We start from the raw sequence: 24,680 nt of genomic DNA, 5'->3' as shown, positions 1-24,680 counted from the left end.
GAAACTGTGGGGAAATTCCTTGCATTGTTCCTCTTTCCACTCAGCCTTTCTTAGTGTGAATCATGACTGGAAAGACTTTTGGATTACTTCATGAATGTATTTTATTTATTCATATAATTTTGGTTTTACAGAATTTAACTATTTTGCAGTTTCTTTGTTTTTTCTAATGGAACATTGTTTAGATTTTTTCTTTTACTAATAAAAAAATGTAAAAGTGTAGTGTGTATTTGATGCACACATCCTGAGTCGGTGCCTTTTAGAACCACTTTTCAGTGCAATTACAGCTCTAAGTCTGGATATGATTAACAGCATTGCATAGCTAGAGATTGATATTTCATCCTATTCCTCTGCGCAAAAATAATTTGAACTCAGTCTGAATGCAAATATTATTTTTTAAATCTTGCCTCAGATGTTTTATTGGATTTATTATTAATATTCAATTTGAATATTCTTAGATTTCAGCCATGCCATTGAAGCTCAGGTTGTATGTTTGTGTCACCCTCCTGGAAGGCAAACCTTCATACCAGGAGAATTAGGTTTCTTGTAAAGGCGTGTTGTTTCACTTTATTTAGGGACATCAAAGTAAATGGGATTTAATACAAATATATTGCCAGACTTTTCAGATTTATGTTCATAAAGCAAAAACAAAATGTATGAACTTTAAAAATTATAATTATTTTAAAAAAGTAAAACAAGCAGATTTCATTTAAGCAAATCAGGAAATGCCTAATATAGTCATCAAGAAATGCTCAGTGAGTCATACACAGAAGCGAACAGTCACTTGTCGCGTTGTTTTTATGTGCCAACCATTTTCTCGTGTTGATGTGGAATGCTGCTACTTCCCCCATGGAGTGCATCCAAGCTTCCCCTTTCGTGACCATTGTTCTTGGGCAATCAATGAAATGACATCAGTGTGTGTTCAGAGGCGGAAATACATGGGAGGAGACTGGAGGCGGCACTGCAAACGGAATTTAAATCCCCTTTTTCACAGTTGCAATAACCAACCTGGTCACACAAGGAGATGTGTGTTTGATCAAGAGAGTTTAATCGTAGCTTGGTAAACTGTTCGCAGTGACTATACACACTTGTACGACACATTCTGAGTGCGACGTGTTTACCGTAAAGCCTTTTAAATCCCGCCCTCCGTTTGGTAGAAAACTCTGATGTCGCTTGGTTTTCCACAAGGCTGACCCACAGGACAGGGAAGGAGGGGGAGAGAGAGAGAGGGAGAGAGAGCAGAAAACACTAAAAACGGAGTAGTCTGGAAGGGGTCGGGGCTGGTATTCCCTCAGCAGGTGAGTGAATCCATAATTATTCCCAGATGTTTGGTTGTGATTTGCGCTTTTCGTGCCCCCCTCCCGTTACTCGCACATTTTGAGGGCACTGCAGCGTTGGCAAGGAGTGGTCGCTTTTTCGACAGATGAGCACGACTCTCGGTGGCTAACGTTAGCTAACGATGCTAATCTAAAAGTTCAAACTGATTAATCCCTCAGTGAAGTCTGCGAGTCAAAAGACCATATAATACCAACGAGTATGACTGTAAATGCCAGGATAGATTATCTGTAAACGCCGCTTGGCCGCTACATTTAAATTATTTAGCGGATAATGTGTTTGCTATGCTAACGTTAGCTCCCCTCTCGGAGGGCTATGTGGGTTATTGTGATGCTAACGTTGCAAGACAGCCAATCCAGGTCATTTTGCTGCTGAGCGAGCATTCAACTCAACAGAGCTGATTTTTATCTCATTTAGCGGGGCGGTGGCGTTTACAAAGCACCCAGCGTGAGTAAAACGTACAACTCCTAAACAATTAGTCTTTTTTAAAATGTAATTTTCCTGTTTGATGACGTCCTCTTCATTGCTGCTGACCCATATTGCCAAATAATCTGTGATTTCTAAATCATTGGAATGCTAGCTGCTCCTAACTTGAGATGGTTCTCACTTTGGCTCCACATTTCTGGCCTATTTACGCCGCAGCTGATCATTTTCACGTTTGGGAGAAATAAAAAAAGATGAAACTGACTGCTGACGAATGTACACCGACAATGGAAACACAGCTGGGCAGTGTGCTACCGAGTTTTCTTGGAGGACTTTACTGAATACAAAGTACATGGGGAAAACATATTTGAGTTGTGTGTTCGTTGATGACATCGTAAAAAGTAAAAGAATTGACTTGATCAAGTTGCACTAGTAAACACTTGAGTAGACTGGCTACTTTCCCCACAGAAATGAACTGATTGAGTCATTCTAGTCTGCCTCTCATGTGTTGCCAAATTGCCCTATCATTGGTTCGGAGGTCTTAAAAACTGATCAAATGTTTTACTAAAGTCACACAGAATAAAACAGGCATTAATATGAAGCACATTTATGAGCTTTAATCAGTTTTCATTGTTAAGAGCTTTTTCTTCTTGATTGATTTTATGACAAAACAAATGAGCATTTTTCAATAATGACGAACCACTGCATCAAGAGAATTTGATTGCTTCTATAGAAAAGTCTCAATAGTGTCTTATTTTAATATTTCATCACCGCTACTCCTTTTGTTGATGACTAAACCTGACTGTAAATATTTAAGGCACGATTGTGTATACGTTAAGAAATGCCTTTGCGAAATCCATTCTTCTGTGTGGGTGGTGGTCGGTCACACAACCTGAGATTATCAGTGAACCTGTTGGGTGGGTCTTGTGTGAACTTGTTTTGTTACTGGAAGAAGAAGAAAAAAAAAAAGCATGGGTGTGGATAACCGTCGGCATGAGTGTGAATATGTAAGCTAGCCTTTTTGCTCTTTGTAAACACCGGTTTCATGCAGACGTATACTGGATTGTGGTATTAAAGACTTCCATTTAAGCTTTAGGTCTGTCCTGGTAGATGTTTATATAGTAGGCGTTTGAACTATAGGTGTAACAGGCTCAGGTTTGTTGTTGATCTTCTGGTGCCGCCACTAATAACACCACACGCCGGGCTCTCCTGGCGACTTGTCTCCAAGCCGCCGTTTGATTGCTGACACATGCTCTGGACGTAGCCTGTGATTGTGTCTGCTCTCTTAACGACTCCGGGTTAATCCATAGAGAGCCATACCGGAGGGCGTCTGCACATGTGCGTACATGTTAACTTCACATGTGCATGTGTGAGGAGGTAAGTGGATTAGTGGGGTAAAGCTTCAATCCCATTACAAGTCTCGCTCGGCTTGAGCATCACACTGACTTCGACGTCAAACCGCGGCGTCGGTTCGGCTGAAACCGCTCGACCAGATGTGCGTTTCTGCGAGCGGCTCTCTTGTTTCGGCAGGTGTGAGCGCTCCTTTCAATAACTCGAGTTTGATTAAGTCGACAAAGCACTCATTGATGGTTACGCATGCGCATGATCATCACAGATGTCTTCTGACAGGGTTAAGTGAGTCATGCTGACTGATGGCTGCAGAATCGGATGGGAATATCTGGCTCGTGGTGTGTCAGGGTTCAATCAGATGTTGTTGACCTCAGAGGCAACGTGCTTGTCGTTTTGAACTTTTACTTCTGTCATGCTTTGAACGAGCGAGCGTGACCCCTTCCTCTGTGCCCTCTTGTTCCCGTCAAAGTTTGGAACGCACTGTCAGGACTTTTGGGGACATGTGACTTGTTGTATTAAAAATTATGCTGTTGGATTCATCCAGTGTTAGTATGGATATAAACTGAAATAACTTTTGCTGGTACAAAATGACCAAGGTTTCTTGCAATTAATATTCTTACTTTTATGAACTTCACCATGTTTAGGCAATCATAAATGATTATTCATTTCTAGTTTATGACCTTTAGAAGTTGATATGATCAGGTTGTCTGTGTGCTGTAAGCACAGAAGTTGGTTTAATGTGAATGCCATAGTTGGAAAAACATCAGAAATTTAGATGTCTAATAAAATATATAAAATTGAGTTTTGCTTATGTCTGAATTATTAAGCTTATTATGTTTTTGGAATGCATTTAGGGCTTACAGCTTTAAATTAACTTGCTAAAATTAATTGTAGAGAGTAAAAGGGTACGTAATAAAAATTACATTGTGAAATGTAACTGAACAAAGGTTTTTCTATTCACAGATCCAACATTAGACTAAGTAAGACATCTAAGACTTATTGTCTCTTTATACGTAAGGAGTGAAGGAGTCCAAGAATAAATTAATTAATTAGCGGGTATGCTGGAAAACTTTATTTGGACAGAATGAATGCAAATCAGGTTTTGGTGTAATCATTGTTTTTGTCTCCCTTATAAAGGTCATAGAGGCGGAAGTGAAAATGAGGGGGAACTGTTTTAGCAAAAATAGGAAGTGGGTTACGTTTGTGTAATGTAGTCATGGGGGCAAATGGTGCAGCGTGATCCAAAACGGCGGCCATCGGCGAGGGTCCTGTAGGTGGCGGCTCTGTCGTGGAATTTGTTTTTCGGGGAGCTGAAGATCCATCTCCGATGTCGAATCCATAACATCCTGTTTCTCAGGAAGCTGGCGCGAGAGGGAAGGGGAGGGAGCGGCTATGGGACAACATTGATTGTTTTCATTGTTTGGCGAAACACGCTTCTAACTTTCAAGGCCAAAACCAACAGCTGCGAGAGGCGTGGGGAGTGGACAGAAGCCGTTCGAGTCCACAGAGGAACCAAATTTAACCCCGTTCTCGCATGGACACACACACACAGGCCCGCTCAGATGTGTGCGCTGATGTTATCTTTACTCCCTGGCTCTTTTCACATTGCTGTCTTTTCTGTCAGTTGCACAAACTTCACATTGTTCCCACCAGCCTCCCAGACTGACAGCTGCAAATTCCCTCCTGCCTGCGGTTAAACTCCAGTCACTCATACACTCCTCGCTCTTACAAAATCACACTCCCCCCTCCAGGCTTCCTAAGAAATAACAATCATGGTGTATTATTCATCCTCTGGACGCTGCTTTTTCTTTGCGTATGAAGTGAGAGCTTCTGGATGGTTGAAAGGGTGGCCGATAAGATATTTAGTTTTTTCTTTCCTTGTGTCACAGCGACCGAATAAGTCGCCTTGAAATGCAACCAAAGTGAACGGAGATAGCCAAATGATGATTAGCCACTGTCCCTCGCTGTTACACTGCTTTTCAGTGCAGACGAGGGTGGGCTGTGAAGTTGAATTGGCCCAAGACAATGGCAGGAATGCAAGATTAGCCATTATCCTTTATTCAACAAGCCCAACCTTATCTCAATTATCTCCGCTGCTCTTTTATCCTCATGTTTGCTCCTGCATTGCCTTTGTTTTCCTACCTGAGAGTCTACTTAGGGCAGTGTAGAACAGCAACAAGCCCTATCTGTTGTGGATAAAATCTGCCCTTTCCCGACTCTTACCAAATATGGTCATGTGTGAAGCAGCGCAGCAGTTTATTAGTTCAGGTAGGAGGCTATGACTCCGAGTGTTGGGTTTGTGACGTCATGTCTCTGTCAGTCGCTCCTATCCCGCATGTAAATCCAGCTCCCAGTGGTTGTTGCAGATTTTCTTTCCTTGGGAAATTTCACCCAAGCCACTCCTTTTCTCATTAGACCGCCCTCCTTTCTTCTCGTTTTTAAATCGCCCTGGTTGCCACACCCCGTGCTGGGAATAGCGTGTCACATCACTGTATTTTTAAAAAATGCCCAGGAGCACATGGAGTCTTCCTGGTGAAACCACTAGGATCTCTACATGGGCATCACAAAGTCTGATGGGACTTGCACAATCTGATAAAGGTGAAACTGTGAGTCACTCTTCGCCATCTCTCGCTCTCATTATGCCTCGCTTGTCTCTCCGTTTGCACTTGTTGGTGCTTTACCTGTCAGACCCAGGAGCACCTGCTGCTTGAAGTGTAAATGTGGGTCCCAGTTGGTTGGCCAAACTCTTGACACTGAGGTATACGTCTGTGCTTGTTGACCCGATGCAGCGAGCCAGAAAAACACAAATCGAGCCGCTGCCCCTCTCATCCAACCGGTCAGGCAGGTGTGTGGCAATGGCTGCTGCAGCAAAGCGTGGATTAGGAGATAAGGGCATCCGTTTCCATGGTCCACTTGTTTAACACTGATATAACAATGTCTCCCTGTGAGCCAACGTAACGCGGAAGTTTGGATGGGGCGGGGGGGGGGATAAAGAGCAGCTTAGTTGAGAAAACAGCAGCATCAGGTTGGCGTTTTTCACATTTAAAATGCGATTCCACCTGAGACGGAAACCTGAGCTCTCTGTGGCCGTTTCGATCTGAGACACATTTTCTCGTTTCTGCTGACTGTGAAATGTTCTGTGGCTAAGAGCAACCTGCAGGTCGGTCAGCTTCCCACAGCGGGCTGCCGTACGCAGGCCAAATGTTGGGTAAATACAGGGTGTGTCTGAAGGCTGGGGCTACTGTGCATCTGTCTCTGCCTCTTCCACTCACTCTGCAAACACAGCTCTGTTGACACGCGTGTTCGCCTTTTACTCGCCATGTTGCCGTTTTTCAGACTTGGGGATATTTACTGAAAACATTTCTCCCTCACTGTCTCTGCTGTTCTTTCCCCTCCACCTCTCTGTCCTTCTCTGTAGTTCGTCTCCCCGTTTGTTTTTTGCTTGGACGTTGAAGAGGCCTTCTCCACATGTCCAACTAGAGCCCCATCTCTGAGCGCAGCGTGACCTCTCACCTCTTCTACCAAACCACGCCCACAGGTGAAGGTGTGTATCCGGGATTTTCGCTGAGCTTTTAGACGCTTTGTTTGCTTAAACTTCAGTGAGAAATGTGAACTTCTTGTTTGTATTTGTGTTTAAGCCAAAGTGAGAAATGAACACTTCTCCTTTCGATTTGACGCTTAACTTCCTGCTGAAGTTTTATGCCGTTTCTTTATCAAAGTCAATTTAAGTGGTGTTTGAATTAAAAGGGCAATGACTCTAACAATGCTGAAATGACAAAAAGTAACGGCCTATAATCGGTTTCCATCGTGCAGTTTCCCGTAAAATGAAGCCTTGTCTTGACATGACTGCTAATGTGGCAACTTAAGGCAGTCAGAAGCCTAAAGTGACTCCTCCATTTGTGCATGAAGCTCGTTTATCGATCTGGATGCAGAAGCCAACCATGACACTGACAAATCAACATATTGCATTATTTATATTTGGTGCATTAACTGGAACATTGAAGCATCCGACTTTCTCTTATCGCTCCCCCACACAACTCTGACACCGGTTTGATGCCTTGACTTATTTTAACCTTCATTAAAATACCGCTTTCTTGCGGTATTTTAATGAAGACGTTTGCTATAGACGTTTGCAGAAAAATGCAAAAGATTATCTATTTGGTTCTATTTAAAACAGAAAAGCCCGAGTTAGTCCTACTGCAGCTGAATTACTTTTCAGTAATGTTTTAAGATTTTAATTCTGATGCACTGAAGATGAATGTCTAAAAATGTACATTTACGTTTATACGTTTTGACTAACAAGCTGACATTAGATGACATGTTGGTCAGGTTTTGTTCTCATGCAGCAATTTACCATCAACTTCTTCACACATGTGGCTTTAGTTGGTTGCTTTGAAACCAAACTGCATTAATAAGAGAGCTGCATGTATTTTCTTCAGTGCTTACCAAAAATGGCCTCATTGAAACTGGAGCTTTTAACAAAGGAAACATTTTTCAATTAACAGTTTTTTTTAATTTTTTTTTTTTATAGCATTTATTTCAAGAATCTTATTGCACGCGTGTGAACATTTTTTTATAGTTTGATCTATTTTAATCTAATATTGTAAATGGTCTGGTTTCGATATCACTTGCTGCCGTTGGTTTGGCATTACATCTGAACCGTTTCCTGCTGCAGCGTAAAACCCTGGAGTTTCATTATTTTTGCTTCCACAGGTCGGATGAAAGTCGTGTAAAGAAGTGGGGAGTAACTTTGAAGTCAGACCCGACCTTATCAAAGGAATAACATAATAATCCACTGTAGTCTAGGGGATTTTTTTTTTTTATGCAGGTTTCAGATGTCATACCTTCACGGTTGTGACTAATGTTCTTTTATAGTTGAGGTAAAAGCAAGACCAGCTCTTGTGCAACCTTGATGCCAACAGGTGTCTAAGATGATGCCTAATTCTGAGTCATTGCAGATGGTTTTTCAGCTGAAACTGGACAGAAAAGAGTAACTCTCTTGTTTTCAGCACCAAACCTCCTGTAGATCCTGTGGAGTCAGATGTAGCTCCCTGTTGTTCTGGAGTGCCAGGTTTTACTTTTAAAAACCCCTCCCTGTGTGCTGCTGTGTTTGCATCTGTATGGCTGTCTGTAACGCCCCCACTCTCACCCCTTGGGGCTGTTCAGTGTGTATGGAGCAGTGTGAGAACGCAGCGGCTCTGCTGGAGTCAGTCAGGGAGCAGGAGGTGCAGTTTGAACAGCTGACCCGGGCTCTGGAGGAGGAGAGGAGGAGAGTTGGCCTCCCCGCCACCAGCCCCACGGCCCTGGGTCACCCCTTCCCTCTCACACAGGTAACACGCCCCGACAAAGAGTCCAAAACATCCCAATTTCTCCCATCTTCTGCATCATGGATCCTTCTCCCCCCCCCCTCATCTGCACCATCCAGTGAATTTAGTTTTAGTCCTTCGATAGCCTCCATCAGTCATTCTTGCCCTCTCTCTCCTCGGCTCCACCTCCTCTCCATCAAAACTCTGCAGATTGTGCCTTTTGTGTGTTTTGCAGTGAATTCCTCCTTGTTTACAGATATTGCTGCATGCCCTCATACTTCCTCTGACGTTTTTGAGATGGCCGTCACTCTGTCAGCACTCTGTCACTCACCGGATGTTCCCTTTAATGTTGATGAGCATCTTTTGTTGCCTGTTCTGGAATTTCAGAAATGTTCCTCCTTCCTTTCTGCATGATGAAATGGATCTGACGGTCGTGCATGTCACTTGGTTTTCCATACAAAGAAGTACAGACTAGTTTAGAAACTGTATTGTGTCATTCCAGCTCTGCATTAATCATTTTTCTCCAAAAGGGATTTAATGTGCCGTTAATGTAATACCAAAGTAAGTTTTTATTGTTTTCTTAGGCTTCTTAAATGCCTTCTTAATGTTTGGCTTTTACTGTTATTATTGATACAATTTTAAAGTGTAGAGTAGAATAAACTCCCTCCAGTCTTTTTGCTGGCTGTGCTGGTTTATTCAAATAGTCTCAAACTATTCAAATCATTGCCTCAACAAAAGAAATTTGCAAATATGAGTTGTCAGAATTTTTTAATAGATGTTCAGAATTTGCTCTTTTGTTTTGAAGGAAGAAACTAGTGATAAAGCAATATTTTTTACTATTTATTGCAGCTTTTTTTTAACGTTATCCTTTTTTTTATAAAGTTCCAATTTTTCCAAACAGTATTGTATAATTTAGAAGCATTTTTCTCTGTTTTACTCTTGAAACACTGTTTAGTATAAATTATTGAAGTCTGCATGATTTTTTAACAAACAAGCATCTACTGCTGCCTTGAATGCATCAGAAGCTTGACTTATTATTATTTAATTATTTTTTTTTAGTAAAGTCTTGATAAACTTAAACAGGAAAAGCAAATGTTACCTTTGCTAAAAATTTATTATTGAGAGCGTTTTTTTTATCTACAGAGATTAAATGGGTTCTTTCGGATTATTCACCATCAGATTTAATCTTGCCTGAATCCTTAGAGGCTCTTCCGGTAGGGACAAAATAAATGTAGACTAAATATTTTTTTCTTACTCTTGGATAAAAAAAAAAAATCTTAATTTATTTGGATAAAAGTCTTTGCCACTTCAAAGCTTCTTGCCCAGCTCATTGGAGCCGGTTTTAAACATTCATGTGCAAATATGAGAAGTTTATATTTTTAGACTCCAGTCCAGATTTTTGTGGTAGTATTAATTTTAATTTGCCTGTCTGTTTATCTCGGAGGCTGTTTTCAGCTGTGTTTTTATTATTTGTTGGGCGGGTAATAAAATCCAACTGGTGTTTGTTTTGTAATCGCGTGACTAAGCTCCAAGCAATAGAAAAAAAATTGTAGTATGTATACAAATGTGACATTTTTTTAACATCGGTGTTGATGGTGGTGAACCGAAGTTTTTCCACCAGGACAAAGTTCATTGGGGTCGGTAGACTAGAAATGACGACCTGCAGAGGAAGTGCGCCCCGCTGGATATAAAAACACTGCCTTCCCTTCCTGTTAATTTAAAATAACAGGCCTTCCTCCTAGTTAGACACAGCACCTAATCTGGTATGATGCATTATAAATGTGACCTGAGTCAGAACGTCGTCTGACTCACCATCACTGTCATAGAGAAACTGATATTAACTCGGCGGATGAGTGATGGCTGGAAAAGATATCTAAAGCAGTGTAGCGATGCTGTGTTCATCTGATGACTGGTATTTCAGGGAGTTTATCTTAAGAATGAATGTTGGTCACAGTTTGAATGTGTGGCAAGAGGTGGTTATGTAAGCGAGCAGAGCAGGAGGAAGAGAAGTGCAGGAGCGTCTGTCTGCATTCCAAAGTGTTCGCCTTTTTGTAGTGTGTGTGTGTGTGTGTGTGTGTCTGGCGCTGATTCATTGAGCCATTAACATGCAGGGACAGGTTGGTCAGCCCTGACTGGGCTTTAGCAGCAGTAAGAGGAACTCTGATTACTTAAAAAAAAAAAAAAAAACAACATATTTTTGACGACTAATGTATATGTGGTGTTTTAATATGATGTTGACGGTTCTTCTTCTTCTCCATCCTAGAACGGGCGTTTAGGGGATGCAGACATAGAACGTCTGAAGCTGACCGACTCGTACATAAACGGCACGCAGGTTTGTTTTTTTGTTTTGTTTTTTTTTGTATTTTATGCTTGATTTAAGGTAACTGATTGTTTTGGTAATTGGATAAAATGTCATAGTGTACAAATTTTTAATTTAACCACTTAAGCCTTTTTTTTTTTCATATTACAAATTCATTGAAAGACGCAAATAAGCCAGTTATTTTTTTTCCAACTATATTTTTTTTTGCCTAAAATGCAATGTTGTAGCAGAGCATGTATCTGCAGCTAAAGAAATACTGTATTAATTTTTCTTTTTAATTAAAAATGGGATGGCGAAAGATGCCTAATATATTTTTAACAGAAATTGAACCAGGTGAAGCTAAAACTATGCCACTTGAATTCAGTGTAGAACAGATTTACCAACATTTTTTTTTATCTTAAGTACTAAATGTAGATTATTTGTACAGTTTTGGCATAATCACAGTGTTCTTTTAGCAAGTCTGCGTATTCCAGTTGACGATTAATTCACTAATCAGTGAATCATAATGAATTTGGTTAATTGTTCCAGCACTAATTTGATCTCTTTGTGTTTTTGTGTTTAACGTTTGCTGTTGCCATTACAGTACAGAATGGTGGACCCCGCACACGGAGCTCTTGATGACGGCTATACACCTGAGGATGAATCCCAGGAAGTGCACTCTGTCTTTTCTGAGGAAGGAACCACCCGGAGGACAGATAACGGGGTACATCGATGTTTCACGCTTCCATGGTTTTTGTATCTTTTAAAGCGTTTTCCTAAACTAACGCGTCTTGCCATCTCTGTGTCAGATGAAGAAACCAGTCTCGCGCACGGTCCCGCCCTCTCAGTCGTCCATGGATGGGTTGTTGTCGCCTGCTATGGGGGTCTACAGCGCCACACTGGACAGGCCTTACAGGCCCTCTGGGGTTGGGGACTACCCTACCGCGACGGTACCCCGAAATTATCACTATGCTCCGGTTGGCGGCTACGAAGACTACCGGTCAGTTCCGCCGTCGGAGGCATACGCCAGCCTGAGCCGGGGCTCGCACATGGACGAGCGCTACAGGTACGGAAACACAAGCATCTCGGAGGAAGTACAAACGCAGAACTTCAATTTCTGCTTCATGTATCGGATTTGTTACAGGAACTCTACACTGTTTTTTTGTTTTTTTTTTTTTTTGGAACAGAGCATCCTCTGCAGAAATGTTTAAGTTTCAAGATGAATGCAAAACCACTGGTGGATGCTAATGAAAGGCTTGCGTGCCTCTGCTGATTTATTTTTATGTTTGTTCTATTCTAGGTCGGTTCCATTACGCTACTTGCATTTAACCAGTGCCATGGTTGAATTATTGAACTTGTTACTTCCTTTTTGTTTTCTTTACATGTTAATAATCAGCCAGAAGCTTGTAAACAGGACTGAGAACCGAGAACACTTTACATGTCCTGTTTTCTGTACACTTCATACAGGAAGCTCGAATGTGGCCAACCACTTTATGCCACTGTTGTGCCCAAAGTAAATGTGAAACTGTTTTACCGTTCACATGAACCACTGTGGTGTTTTTACAAAGTTAAGACCTCTGAAATGTGCTTTTCTCTTCTACCAAACACCTCAGATGTTTGCCACACAGATAAGATGAAAGCATCTTATCTGGATTTATACTAAAAATATCTTGCTACATTTGAAAGAAGACAAAACTAACTTCCAAGTAACTTTTCAGAAAGAAGTGGGAGCTTGTTTAAGTCAATTATTTTTAATATTGATGAGAGTGCTAATTATAAGTGAAACAATGTGCTAGTGGAACAAGACATTTTTCCTACGTGACAAGTTAAAATGTTGGCAGATTATCTCATTTATAGCTAGAACTTTTTACCAATATTAAAGAATTATTGACTTAAACAAGCTCCCACTACTTGCTGAAAATGACTTGTGAATTAGTTCTGTCTTGTTTCAAGTGTACCAAGGTATTTGCACTAGAATCTAGTGGTAATATTTGATGTTTTTGCAGTAATCTGCTTCTAACCCTTTAACTTAAACCTCAATTCAAAAATCCTGAACTATTCTTGTAACGGCGTTTATTCTGCAGTGTTTGGGTCAGCTGGAGGGAAGCATTTCACAGATTTTGCTCTCCATGATTCTCCTCCTATCCTCGCAGGCCTGTCGATGGCTACAGAACTCTGGACTCTGGCTACAGGGCCCCCAGCCGCCAGCAGCTGGACCCGTACGCGGCGCAGCCCCAGGTGAGTCGCATGAGGGCGCTGGGGTCAGCGTTGGAGATGAGGTATGGCCACGGCCACTACGGACTGGAGGATGACCAGCGCAGCATGGGGTATGACGACTACGGCATGGGGCCTCCACCCATGCACCCTGGAGGCTACGGTACAATGCCCCGCCTCGGCCCGGGTCCTGGAATAGACAGACGCAGACTCAGGTATAACGGCAAAGTTCTGCTCTTTGTTGGATAATTTCTTGAAGTCCCAGCTTCAGGATGCTCTTGACAAATATTGCTCTGTCTTCCTGAAACCTGCAGAAGTTGCGAAGACACTTTGGACAGTGACGTGGGAGGAGTCGACGCTTATGCATGGGCGGTTCCCATGACGCTGGAGAGGGGTAGCATGGCTTCCCTGGAAAGCACGCTGAGAAAGGGCCCTCCCACTTCATGGAGGCAGCCAGATCTACCAGAGGTGATCGCCATGCTGAATTACCGTCTGGATCCTGTCAAGGCCAACGCCGCTGCTTACCTTCAGCATCTCACTTTCAAAAATGATAAGGTGGAATATTCCTCAGTTCCATGAACAATAATTATTCACGATCCAGTATTTCAGCTTTTGTTGCTTAATATTCAGGTTTTTACATAAGGTTTCTACCTGCTTTTAGGTGAAGTCGGAAGTGCGCCGCCTCAAAGGCATTCCAGCCTTGGTGTCGATGTTGGATCATCCCAGTAAGGAGGTTCATCATTCAGCCTGCGGCGCTCTGAAGAACATTTCATACGGACGAGACGCAGACAACAAGATCGCCATCAAAAACTGTGATGGAGTTACTGCCCTGGTCAGGCTGCTGAGGAAAACCCACGACCAGGACCTCACTGACACGATCACAGGTCTGACCTCTCTCTGGATTCTTGGTTTAACTAACCTGTTTTATTTTGTTCTGTGTTTGTTTGCTCCTTTTCCTTTTAGAGCTGAGCGATAACTTGATTCTACTGGTCAAAGTTTTGGTTTTTAGAGATGTAACTTTTGGCAAATCTGTTTTTTTTTTTTTTTTTTTTTTTTCTTCCCCCAAAAGCAGTTCTTTGTTTGCAGAGGGATGTCAGGATGCCCACGGCCGCCATCTTGTTTGACAAGCATGTTTTATAGCTTCAGGTTATTTGGACATTGAATTCAAATCTACTCTGCAACACAATATAAGGGTTAATTATTATTTTTTTTTTTTTTACAAGAATTTTTTATTTTTTACATGACACTTTTTATCCACACATAATCTACAAATCAGTCTTACCAAAGCAATCGATGTGAGAGGCCTTGCTGTTCCACACAATCTGCTTAGTTTTCTTACATTTAGACCCACACAACAAACCTAAAATACGCTGTAATTTTGCGACAGGCACCTTGTGGAACCTCTCCTCCCATGATTCGGTGAAGATGGAGATAGTGGACCACGCTCTGCACGCTCTCGCCGACGAGGTGATTGTTCCTCACTCGGGCTGGGAGAAAGGCGGAGGCGAGGAGAGCTCCAAACCACGACATTTGGAGTGGGATACGGCCTTGACCAACACTGCTGGCTGCCTTAGGTATTGGACGGAAAGCGGAGAGAATTGAGAGGGAGAACGTGAAATTATGTCCTTAACTTTTCCACCTCCTTCATCAGGAATGTCAGCTCAGAACGGAGCGAGGCCCGACGAAAGCTGAGGGAATGCACAGGGCTGGTGGATTCGCTCATGTACATTGTCCAGTCACAACTCAACCACAAAGACGTGGATAATAAGGTTTTTATTATTTGACTGGAATCTGCACATTTTTCCATCTACGCATCTTTAATCCCTACGTTCTTTTTTTTTTTTTTTTATCACATTAACTTTTGTCTCTCGATGTTGCTGCAGCTGGTAGAGAATTGCGTCTGCCTTCTGAGGAATCTGTCCTATCAGGTTCACCACGAAATCCCCGGCTGCGAAAATTACAAAGAGCAGACTCCGCTCAACCATGGCCCCGCCTCCGCCCACAAGGGAGGCTGCTTTGGTTCGCGAAAGGGCAAAGGTCAGTGTCGGACAAGTTTTTACGTCCAAAATGTCCTCTGCGTCCGAGACGTCTGCTGTTTGAAAGCCAGGCAGTCGCTGGTCGGTTTGAGCTTGCTGGTGGCGGAAGCACCTGTTGCTGTTTTTCACACTCTGCCACTGTTTCCCTTCTCCTCCCCCTGCTCCTCCTGTCTTCCCACCCTCCTTCACGTCTTCCTGTCTCTCCGCTGTGTTTAGATGAGTGGTTTTCCAAAGGTAAGATTTTCCTCTTGGTGTTGAATGCTTGAAGAGCTGCTGCCATCACCCATTTCACTAACGCTAAACAAACATCAGTGAGAGACGAAGGCCGTTTCCTCGTGTCACACGGGCATGAAACATTCGCCACTGAAACGACGCTGCATGCCCACGGCGCTTTCGTCACTGGGTGTCGTTTCTAGAAGTAGAACACATAAAAATCACTTTGCCTGCATGGGAATATTTATTTGATCCTTTCTCCAATTTTGAATTTTATTTTTAAAAAAATGTATTTTTATTTGCAGCAAAGAAGGATGGGGATGATGGAAGTCCAGAGTCTTACGATTTTCCAAAGAGGACGACGCCTGCCCAAGGTATGACCAGTAGCTTTGTTTTTATGCTGAACATCTGTTTGCTTAACAAGCTCAAGAGTTTGAATATGCAGACATGTTTGTATTTATCTTCATTTCAGTCTGGAAATGTTGGGTTTTGTTTTATTGAATGACATTTAAAAACCTTTTTAACTTTTAAACCAGAAGTTCTCAAATTTCATGTTCAAAGGTTGGGGAAACAAATCTAGATCAGTAAATTTAATCAAATGAATTTGATTATCTCTAAATTTTCTATAATACTTCATACTTGTGACCACAGGCTGCTGTCATTTTGACAGTAAAGTGATGAATGCTCTAATTTTATGAAAGGTTTAGCTTGAGTTTAATTTCTTTGTGTGCCTCAGCAGTTAAAAGTACCTTTTAAAGCATCTGAGGTAAATCTCAAGTGCCCAGAGTTGGTCATAAAATAAACCAATAGATAAAAATTGCATTTGTTTTTTTTTATTATTATTTTATTAAGTTAAGCACACAACTGCTCTATTTATGCGGCAGCCCGCAGTTATCCGGCGGGCCGGGTTTGGCCCCTGGACCTCGAGTCTGATGCATGTGACTTAACTGCGACGCCGTTTCCTCGAGTCTGACGTCAAACCCGGCCCTGAGTTTTAACTTCCCGGGTAGCTGGAACGCAGCATTGCTTTTAGGTTAAAGGCCAGTCGGGAATCTGTCTGACCCACAATGCTGTCTGAGCTACTGCGACCGACCTCGAATGGAACTAAAGGTTCATCAAGCTCTGTTCATGGTTTTGTTGACATCAGGTTACGAGCTGCTGTACCAGCCGGAGGTGGTCCGCGTTTACACTTCTCTGCTCAAAGAGAGCAAGAACCCCTCAGTGCTGGAGGCGGCGGCCGGCGCCATCCAGAACCTGTGTGCCGGACGATGGACCGTAAGTATCAGATGCTTCAACAACTGAAGCCTCTGGAAAGCTTTGCTTCAGCAGATGATGATGATAATGATGGTGTGTGTGTGTGTGTGTGTGTGTGTGTGTCCAGTTTGGTCGGTACATCAGAGCCATGGTGCGTCTGGAAAAGGGCCTCCCCATCGTGACAGAACTGCTCTCCCATAGTAACGATCGTGTTGTTCGGGCAATGTCTGGAGCCCTGAGGAACCTCGCCATCGACAACCGCAACAGTGAGCTCCTGGGTAAGACCATCTTCTTTGTTTACTGAAAAACACGTCTTGACGTTCGCCTGCGCCGCGAAAATGAAGGAATGCTGACTCGTGTCTTTTCTCACGTAGGCGAGCACGCTCTGCCTCACCTGGTGGCTGTCCTGCCCGGAGGCCAGAACCAGCCTAGGTGCAATCTGTCGGAGGAAACCATGGTGTCGGTACTGAGCACGCTCGCTGAGGTGCTCGGCAACAACGTGGAGGCGGCAAAGAAACTGAGAATCGCATCTGGCATTGAGAGGCTGGTGCTCATCAGCAAAGATGGGTAAGTGTTTCAGGATTACAGATTTATAAACCGTGTGGGGATATTATGAGAGAGAGAATCCTTGTAGAAAAAATGCTGTTTGTATAGTGTGTAGAAATTAAAAAAAGTTTTGAAAGTGTACACTTTTTTTCTTTTAGTTAGGAATATTTTAATGACTGCTTTGTCTCTATTCTTGGAAAAACTAAAGTGCAAAAGGGAATGATGAGATTTACTGACTTGCATGGCTTAAATTGTTAAGTATTCTCAAATTGGCATGGTGCCAAGTTAAAAAATGTTTAGCTCAAAAGAAACTTAAAATGTTTGCGATAACAGCCGGGCTTTCTCCCGAGATAAAAGTGTCAAGATTGAAATCTTTTGCGTGGATTTTAGAGGGGAAGCTGGTAACAAATTGAGTCGAGCCAGGATGCAGCTTTGACGCACAGCCTTCACACAGGCCTGCAACTTTGTTTGCATGAGTCGAAATACTTTCATATTTTCAAGTATTATGGAGGGCAAATCATAAATATACATACTGAAAGCAAACAAACGAAGCACAGGGCGCTGTAGGACACCAGCTGATAAACTCACCTTGCGATTAAGAACTTGGAAATGAGACAAATTTTAAGACTTTTTTTTTCTCTATAGAACAAAAAAAACCAAAAAAAATCAAAGTAACTTTTGTAGACCTGCTTTCCGTAGGTCAAGAATCGACAAATTGTGTCTGAAATCTCAAACCAAACTGTGTTGAACGCAGCAACAATATTTAATCTGATCAGTAGCTTGATATTAAACAGGCTTTTCCAATGTTTGACATTAAAGTTACGAGTCGAAAATGTAGCACGGCTCGCAAGTTTAAATTAGGAAACTGTCCCACTTTTAAACCAGAATCGAGTCGCTGCTTGTTCTTTAAAGTTCAACATCTCCCTCAGTTTATGCAATAAACCGTCTTGACGGTCTGAGCTGAACACGTCTTTAATTCGGGCGCTTATTCGGGTTTCTTCCAGCAGCCGCACCGACCGCGAGGTGCGAGGAGCGGCTCAGGTGCTGCAGCTCGTCTGGGCTCACAAAGAGCTGCGCCGGCCGCTGGAGAAGGACGGCTGGAAGAAGACGGACTTCACAGTGAACCTGAACCCAAACACCACCACCACCAACGGACCGAGCACCAGAGCGAACGGCACCTACGAGGACAGCACCACGCCGCTACTGGACAGAGGTACGGACATCATTTCTGCCTCTTGAGCCTGAATACGGGCGTTTCTTGAAATTAAAGTCTGTAAACTCAAATGTATGTTGTATATTTTTAAGGTTATTTTTCCACTTCTGCTTATTTTTAGGAGACAAGAGGGATCTAATTCCCTTGAATGATCTTGGCCCTGGTTAGCATATTAATTTCTTCTTCTCTGTTTTTGTGAATTAGTATTAAAGTCACTCTGACTGTGCTGATCGGGTTTTTATTTGATCATCCCTCAGATTCCTACTCTACACTGGATCAGAAGGAGAGGAGACACACTCTGGACGAAACCACAGACACTTTACCGGTACTTTAAAAAAAAAAAAAACAGTTTCCTGATTTAACTGAACTAATCCCTAACCTGATGCACCGCGTTCAACATTTCCTCGCTGTGACCTTTTTAATGTAACTCACTGACACTTCTCACAGTCACTTCCTGTCCACCTTCTTTCTCTCTCTTCCTCTGTCACTCAGCGAGGGGTGTATGGGGGCAGAAAGGGCTCCCTGCCTCTGTTGGACTCCTACGATGGTTAGCCCCGTACCCTCCCCTGTTCCCCCCCCTCTGCATGTAACAGCATGGTATGTCCAACAGACCTCTAATCCTGCATGTTTACTCTGAGCTTATTTTGTCTCTTATTACTTCAGACCCTCGAATAAACTGGTGTAGATCCATGGTGGTGTGCTGGAACAGAAGTGGAGGTTTATTGTGGTCATGTTTAGATCTGTGACGCCCCCCCACCCCCGATGTTCTGTGCTGTACATATTGCTGTAGTTTGCCCCTGAGCTGGTCCTTGTGCGTTGTTTCTTCAGGTTACTAACTCTGGATAATACAAGTTTAACTGCTAGAACGAGGGCTCAGTGGTGTTGTCACAATATTTTTATTTTTTTTTACGGTCGTAAATGATTTTTGCTTTCTCAAATTTAATCAATCTCAAAATGTAGAATAGGAGTAAAAATATGTATAATTACATGACACAAATAGAAATATTACTAACTGAAAAGGCTATATATATATTTTTTTCTTTTTTTTATGGTCAGATTATTCCTTTAATTAATCTGAGAGATTATCCTGTTGATTTGCTTTGGTGTCTATGAGCACACCCTGGTGGTTATCCTTGAAACTGCACCCGTTGTCCCAGCCTATAAGAAGATTTAACTTGTCTGATTTTATTTTTTGGCACCACTTTAGAAAACGCATATTTAGGGCAAACACCACTTGCAAGTATTTGGATCAGAACCTTTTTTTTATATATATTCATGATCTGTGACACTAAACCATCAGGGATGATTTTGAGGTTATTTTACAGGCATTTTCTAAAAGAAGTGGTTACAAATTCAGAAAAATTAAAATTTTGTCATCGCAGGTCATTTTAAAAAGCATAGAGAAAAGTTAATGTCTTCTGAATCTCTTTTTGCCTTTTATTCTTGTAGTACACAAGCACAGATTGGTGATGGAGGGTTTTTTTTTGTCACACCTTTGTGTGAATAATGAGTCAAGTCGCAGGATTCACCACTTCATGTATAAACCATCACAGAAGTGTTGATGGTTTAAAAAAGTTAAATGTTTTAGTTGGTCTTAATTCAAGCCTTAAAGTCTTTAAAATGTCACAATTTCCTCTTTAATTTCATTTTGTACATTTATACAATCGATCACCTTTTTTCTCAAATCTAAATTACAATGAAAACTGTCTGAAAGCGTGAAGCTTAAAGACGTTTCCCTGTGTTACTCTTTATCTTAAAGATGAATAAAAAAAACATCTGAATTTCTACGGAATAAAGTGCTTTTCTTTACAAAAATAAAAATAATTGTTGTGTTGAAACTGATCAAAGTTCACACGCTAAACAAATAAATGAAATACTGAAACATTTCAAAAAGGTAAATGATTAATACTTTGGCACCCAAACCATCAGTCAGCCGCGTCGTCGCCTGTTCAGTCTGCCCAACTTAACCTTTTAAACAACCATTGCTATATCTGATTAGTCGTCACAGAAAACATTGTAATCCACTCGGTTTGCCTTTATTGTGCAAAGACGTTTAACTGATGCAAACTACGTGTTAAATCACTGAAGTCTTGTCGAGTATTAAGTTTAACGTGTGCCAAAATCGTTCTCATCAAAGTAAGTTTTCTTTATCAGCTTCAATTAAACACGATTTATTTTTAAAAGTTGTGACGGCACCAGTGTGCAGCTGCCATGTCGTATCTTTGTTGTTGTTGTTGTTCATAAATGCCTTTTTATTTTCCCAGTGGTTTTTAATGTGCGTGTTTCGCTGCTTGTTTCTACAGAAAAACTCATAGTGTGCATCACCCAGACCGGGCCGTCGCTGCCCTACCACTGCTACTGAGGAGAGCGAGGAGGCAGACCTGGACGCCGTCTCCTCCTCTTCCTCGGTCTAACCCTCCTCTCTGTCGCCACACAGCTGGGATCTGAAGATGAGGATCAGCATCCAAAGAAAGTGGTCGTGTTGCAGAAAAACAGTTACAGACAGCACACACACACACACACACACCTGTTTCATTCAATTGTAGCAGCAGAAATATATTCAGTTTATAAATTATAGTTGTCTTCTGTAAAGGCAATCACCTTTGTTGACAATCATTTTATTCTGCAGCCTTCATCCTGCCTTTTTTTTTTTTTTCTCCATTTCTTTTTCTCGCTACTAAGTAAACAGATAATCATGCTCAGTATGTTGCTGCCAGCCCCTGCATCCGAACGATGGATCTGTCTTTAGCCGTGTGTGTAGGGGAATATAGTGTACATAGGCGAAACAGGATGACTGCATTGGTTTTGGCGCATTAATTTAAATTGTCCCTTTCCTGGGAATGCTGGGAGGCTGGCTGCACCCACAGGCCGCCCTGTAGATGGAGAATGTTTATATAGGAGTTATTTTCCTGTCTAGAGTTATTTTCTCTCTGTTGGGATGAGCACAGACCTGTATATTTGTCAAAATGCTAAACCTGTGGCCGTGTGTGTGCGCGCGCGTTTCTTGTGTCAAAATGATTATGAACCCTTTTTTTTTTGTTTTTTTGTTTTTTTTACTATTATTGAGTAATGTCTTTGCTTGCACGGACCAGACACGTTTAATTGTTTTTGTCTGATTGTCCTCTGTTTTATTTTTTAACCGTCTTATGTTCCTGCTGCCTCTTTTTTTCTGTTTTTATTTCATTTTATAAGTTTGTTTCTGTTCTTCCCCCCCAAGTAGAAAATAAGTTTTGAGCTGCTTGTTTCGTTTTATTTCTGCCTGGATTTAGCAGACTCGTCCAGTACAACGTGTCAAACCTGGTACTGAGATGTGAAGCTGTGACAAACACTACTACACGTTTAACCACTAATCCTGTCTCAATACTTAAAAAGAAAAAAAAAAAATCAGGTGAACTTTCTCTGACTTTTCAAATAAGAGTCTGCCATGTAGCCCATTTGGACCTTCACCTCTAAATCCGTTTTGCGTCGACTGGAATATGAATTTCAGAGGCTTTTGTTACTCAGAGGAGACTCGAGTTTTCCTGCAGCTTTGGGAGAGATGCTCTATAATTTAAATTTTGGTCTGACCCGTTTGTTTTGTATTTTGTGTCCAGTGTGCGTTTTTGTTTTTGGGGGTTTGTATGTGGGTGAGAGCATTATGCAATTTTTCTTTTCAATTCAACTTTCACTGTTATGTTTTTAAAAGCAAAAGAGACCAATCTTTTAGTTTTTTTTTTTTCTTAATCTCTTCACACATATAGTATATTTGTACTGTTGCCTATCCATGTAAAATTATGACGTACCATACACCTGCCTTGGCTCTGAGCAGTTGCTTTTTCAGTGAAGTATGTAACTGGTAATACTGTTTGTTTTTTTTATAAATAAAGATTTTTTCTTAGACAAGTTTTTGCCATCTGTGTCGTGCTTTCTCCGAGTTATCAACTAAGCGGCACCATGAGATGTCAAAGCTTTTATAAAAGTAAGTCCTATTAAAACATATTCAGTTTTTCTTGAAATGGTGATATTTTATATTTATCAATTTTGATTATGATCTTGCTTCTATTAGACTAGTTTCAATATAGTCTTTCAATTTCAAGTGTCAACATTATGGAATTTATGTAAAATCAAATTTCATATTATTCCCTCATCAAAAACATACTCTTAAGTTTGGAAAATTCATGGTGCTGCTTTTTTTAAACGTGTGATTAATTAAAATGTGAAACCTTTTTGCTTCTTTTGCATTGTTTTGAGAATTGTCTGCCTTAATTTTGTATCAAACGAGGAGCTACTTTTGTAAAGTATCCATTTATCTGACTCTCTGACACTTTATCCTTCAGATTGAGTTTCTTTAGGTTTTTTGTTGCTGTGTAGATATTTAATCTAGGTTGTAATTTCCCTACGTGAGATAAGTGGGAACTTCTGTCACCAGACAATTCTAATTAAAGAGCCGGTGTCTCTCGGTAATTTCATCCCCTGGCACTCGTTGGGGCGAGTTGCAAACACTAAAACTTGACCCCGTCTGCTCTTCTCTCCTCAACGTCAGTTTGCTCTGTGAAGCCTTTTGAAGTTTCCTTCATGGATTAACTAATTATCAAAGCTTTTCAAATCCAGCAAAAAGATTTGCCTTTGAACGAGTCGCGTTCCTACAACTCCTGCGTCAAACACATTGGACGTGTTCGCAACAAAGCAGCAGAAGACCGAAGCGCTGACATTCTCAACTTTTCTGTTGTCTCTCGTTGCATCTCGACATGATTTTGTGCTTCAGGGTTGCGCTCCGGTACATGTCTTGTCGTTTTCAGTATGTGGCACATTCAAAAGGCAGCTGCTGGATCACGAGGTGGCTTTGGGAGTGCATAGCCGACTGTAAATGGTTTTAGTATTAGTCAGGCTACAGGATTTGCTACGTGTCAGCCAGTGAGCCAGATTTAATTTAATTTTACAGGCTATGATTCCACAGAGCCAAAGATCGGATTGCTCACTGTGTCTTTTAGCAACATAGCAGAGTGTGAATGTTTGAAGTTTCCCCGCGTCTGAAAACAGAGGCCTGAATCTGACCTAGTTTTTTACGCTGCTCCAGCACCGAGTACGATGTGCATCACCCTCGTGGGAACACGTTGTCCCTTTTCAGCTGCACCTGCCTCCTCTGAACACCGTGTAGCGTTTGCAACCATATTTATACTGTTTTCATCCTTTGTCTCGATACAACCACAAAAGATGTCCTTTATTGGGATTTTATGTGATAGACCAACACATATATGTAAATGTGAAGTTGAAGGAAGAGGAATATATATCTTTCAAATACATGTATGTTTGTTTAAATAAATTGTAAACATACAGGTCTTCTGTGAGTGTTAGAAAGCCATGAAGGCAGCTGGCTGGTCGAAGTTGTGAGGCAAAGAAGAAAACTAAAAATTGTGAGGCAAAACTTTGAGACTGAAAATTTCATCTGAACTGTTAAGCTTTTTGGCATTTAGTCAAAAAATGTATATGTACCATGTAATGACAAGAAGAAAAACTAAATACAGGGTAATCACGAAAGAAAAGCTTCACTAGACTTGAGATTGGATTGGATTTCAAACTCTGAACTTCACTGGAGATTAGAGATTGAGATTGCAGGAGGTTTCACCTTTCAGCAGGACAATGGCCTTAAACATGCAGCCAGAGCTGCAACGGATTGCTTTTGAGCAAAGCATGTTATTGGGCTGGGATGACAGACACTTTAGCTAATTAACTGAGCTTAAAATATTTGAGCAAGGATGGAGAAAAATGTTGGTTTCTACACCTGCAAAGACCTTCAGCTGTGAGAGCAAAGAAAAGGTAGATCCAAAAATTCACTCCCAGTTATTTAACACAAATGAATGACCAGACTTTTCACATTTTATTCATAAAACAAATCACAGTTATGCTTTATTTCCATAATAAAACCCAGCCCAATGATGTACATTCATGTTTGTGGCTGCAAGATGATAAAATGCGAAAAACATTTTTACAAGACACTTTAAATGTTGCCATCCTGTTGACATGTTCTTAAGGCGAACTATATTTTTAACTGCAGGGTTTAAAATACACCAAATAAGTAAATGATGGGGTTTTAACAGAGCATTGAGGCGGTATAAAGTTTTAACTAGCTGTGAAATCCTCCAGCTGCACCTGTCTTAATGTAAGAACTCTTTAGTCAAAGCTGTATTATTAGAACTGTAATAAACAAGTGGGAAACATTAACGTCCTGTCACTGCACATTTCTGACCTGCATGTGTGTGCATGTCTCTGTTAGCCACCCCGCGTACGTACGTGTGTGTGCGTGAGTGTGTGTGTGTGTGCGTATAATATTTTAACCTGTTCTCCGGGCACACACGCAGCCATTAAAACCGAGATCACCAAAAGTAGCAGCACCCTTCCTTACACGTGTCCTGTCATTGGGTGTCAAATCTATTTATGGCTTCCCTGCTGCTCTTTGATTCCTCTCGGTCCGTCCGGAGCTCAGAGAGAAGGAGGAACATTTAATGTCAGTGGGA

General features: G+C 41.5%; 1 protein-coding gene across 7 annotated transcripts; it reads left to right on the top strand.

Moving 5' to 3' along the window:
• The first annotated feature begins 979 nt into the window (after positions 1-979).
• LOC103147469 (catenin delta-1) lies at positions 980-22,068 on the top strand. 7 transcript variants are annotated; one of them, XM_016678436.1, is made up of 22 exons: positions 980-1,295; positions 6,524-6,649; positions 8,272-8,435; positions 10,675-10,743; positions 11,315-11,434; positions 11,520-11,776; positions 12,864-13,139; positions 13,239-13,479; positions 13,586-13,808; positions 14,312-14,498; positions 14,576-14,693; positions 14,808-14,961; positions 15,177-15,194; positions 15,479-15,547; positions 16,321-16,448; positions 16,555-16,705; positions 16,802-16,994; positions 17,978-18,186; positions 18,308-18,349; positions 18,444-18,511; positions 18,679-18,733; positions 20,490-22,068. In XM_016678436.1, exons 3-22 carry the CDS (start codon positions 8,277-8,279, stop codon positions 20,546-20,548), a joined length of 2,796 nt encoding a protein of 931 aa, XP_016533922.1. In that variant the 5' UTR covers positions 980-1,295; positions 6,524-6,649; positions 8,272-8,276; the 3' UTR covers positions 20,549-22,068. The 7 variants fall into 7 exon arrangements, with proteins under 7 accessions (XP_016533922.1, XP_016533925.1, XP_016533926.1 ...); XM_016678439.1 differs by lacking the exon at positions 8,272-8,435 and having other exon boundaries at positions 982-1,295; XM_016678440.1 differs by lacking the exons at positions 6,524-6,649; positions 8,272-8,435 and having other exon boundaries at positions 982-1,295.
• The last annotated feature ends 2,612 nt before the right edge of the window (positions 22,069-24,680 follow it).

The sequence above is a fragment of the Poecilia formosa genome, unplaced genomic scaffold, assembly GCF_000485575.1.
Source record: "Poecilia formosa unplaced genomic scaffold, Poecilia_formosa-5.1.2 Scaffold183, whole genome shotgun sequence".
Taxonomy (NCBI): Eukaryota; Metazoa; Chordata; class Actinopteri; order Cyprinodontiformes; family Poeciliidae; genus Poecilia; species Poecilia formosa.
The sequence above is the reverse complement of the archived record's forward strand: the minus strand, read 5'-3'. Positions and strand labels throughout refer to the sequence as shown.